Raw genomic sequence first — 1,727 nt, 5'->3', positions numbered from 1 at the left:
GCACCCTGGGGACACTGGTCCCCCCGGGCACTTGGTTCTGTGCTGCTTCATCCTGCAAGGATCTTGACCTTGGCTGAGGCACTTGTCTTGTTTGCCCCATACATGTTCTAGCTCCACCTGTAAAGAGTCTTTGTTTGCTGTCTGACATGGAAAAAAACAGCAAATCCCAGGACAGATCGGGCGGGGTTGGGGCCCAGGACGGGAGAGTGGCCCATGAGCCAGTCTCTAACTAGGTCCTGTGTCGTGTGGCCACCCCAGTGCTGCGTTTTGCTGCCAGATGTTCCAGAAAGTGGCCTGGAAGAGTGCCAGGGAGGGGCCCACACCCGGTGCACAGGGCCCAGCTCTGCCTCATCCCCATTGGCCACAGCAGGTCCTTGCTGCTTCTTCCAGGGACTCTGTAAACTGGGCTCGGCTGGTGGGACCGACTTCAGCATGAAGCAGTTTGCCGAGGGCTCTACTCTCAAGCTGGCCAAGCAGTGTCGAAAGTGAGTCACTGGCGCTGCTCCGGTTCCCTGCCTCTCGGTTTGGTCTCATGGGAGTAGGGTCCGAGGGAGGGAGGGGCCTCCTCACTGCCCTGCCCTCCTGCAGGCAGACCCTGTGACTGGCTTCCCTGTTTGCATCAGATTGAACCCCTGGCGTTCGCCCCTTGGCCCCAGCCTGCCCCTCTCGCCCCCATCTGAGGGCCGCCCGCTACCCCATTTGTCCCCAGGTGGCTGTGCAATGACCAGATCGATGCAGGCACGCGGCGCTGGGCAGTGGAGGGCCTGGCCTACCTCACCTTCGACGCTGACGTGAAGGAGGAGTTTGTGGAGGACGAGGCCGCCCTGAAGGCTCTGTTTCAGCTCAGCCAGGTATCTCCACGGCCGTGCAGCCAGGCCGCAGCGACGAGGGAGGGCTGGTGGCCTGAGTGGCCACACTGTGTGGCGTGGGCACATTGGCCCACAGCAGCAGTGATGGAAAGGATGACCACTCTGGAGGAGTCCGGGGCTCAGGCGTGTGAGCTCCTAAAGCCTGGGGCCAGCCTGGGGGCTGGGGGAGTTCCCAGGCTCATCCGGTGCTCAAGTGGTCCAGCCAAGGGCAGCACTGGGGGTCCGGGCCTGGGTCCCACCAATTTCAGTGCCGCTCTGCCCACCCTCTGCTCCGGCAGTCGGAGGAGAGGGCGGTGCTCTTTGCCGTGGCCTCGGTGCTGGTGAACTGCACCAACAGCTACGACTACGAGGAGCCCGACCCCAAGATGGTGGAGCTGGCCAAGTACGCCAAGCAGCACGTGCCCGAGCAGCACCCCAAGGTATGTGAGGGGCCAGGGCTCTTGCGTCGTTGGGTCTGTTGATCTGGGGCGTCCACAGCAGGCAGGTCTTTCATTTGAGTGCGTTTCCCTGCCTTTGTGTCCCCACACACCGATTATCGTGCTGCGTGAGCATCCCCTTCCCCTGTCAGTGAGCCCAGCTGCCTCCGTCCCCAGGACAAGCCGAGTTTCGTGCGGGCTCGAGTCAGGAAGCTGCTGGCCGCGGGTGCCGTGTCGGCCATGACGTGCATGGTGAAGACCGAGAGCCCCGTGCTGACAAACTCCTGCAGAGAGCTGCTATCCAGGTGAGCCTGCGTCACACTGAGGGGGCAGGTCCTGGTGCAGGGGGCCTGGTGGGGTGAGGGCCACGGCGTGGCTGCCTTCCTTTCTTGAGCCCTGGAGGGGACTGGCTGCCAGCTGCAGCCCCAGGCCCACCCACCAT

At 63.3% G+C, this 1,727-nt stretch overlaps 1 protein-coding gene across 1 annotated transcript; it reads left to right on the top strand.

The window, feature by feature from the left end:
- Positions 1–363: 363 nt before the first annotated feature.
- Positions 364–1,590, top strand: LOC118992973 (protein unc-45 homolog A-like; the record flags this gene model as incomplete). Its single annotated transcript, XM_037055048.1, has 4 exons — positions 364–485; positions 710–851; positions 1,148–1,288; positions 1,463–1,590. Coding segments are annotated over exons 1-4 (464 nt in total), but the record flags the coding sequence as incomplete, so codon positions are not given.
- Between the last annotated feature and the right edge of the window lie 137 nt (positions 1,591–1,727).

Source organism: Sturnira hondurensis, unplaced genomic scaffold, assembly GCF_014824575.4.
Source record: "Sturnira hondurensis isolate 20B ecotype Veracruz unplaced genomic scaffold, ASM1482457v3 Scaffold0008502, whole genome shotgun sequence".
Taxonomy (NCBI): Eukaryota; Metazoa; Chordata; class Mammalia; order Chiroptera; family Phyllostomidae; genus Sturnira; species Sturnira hondurensis.
This window is presented reverse-complemented; position numbering and strand designations above follow the sequence as displayed.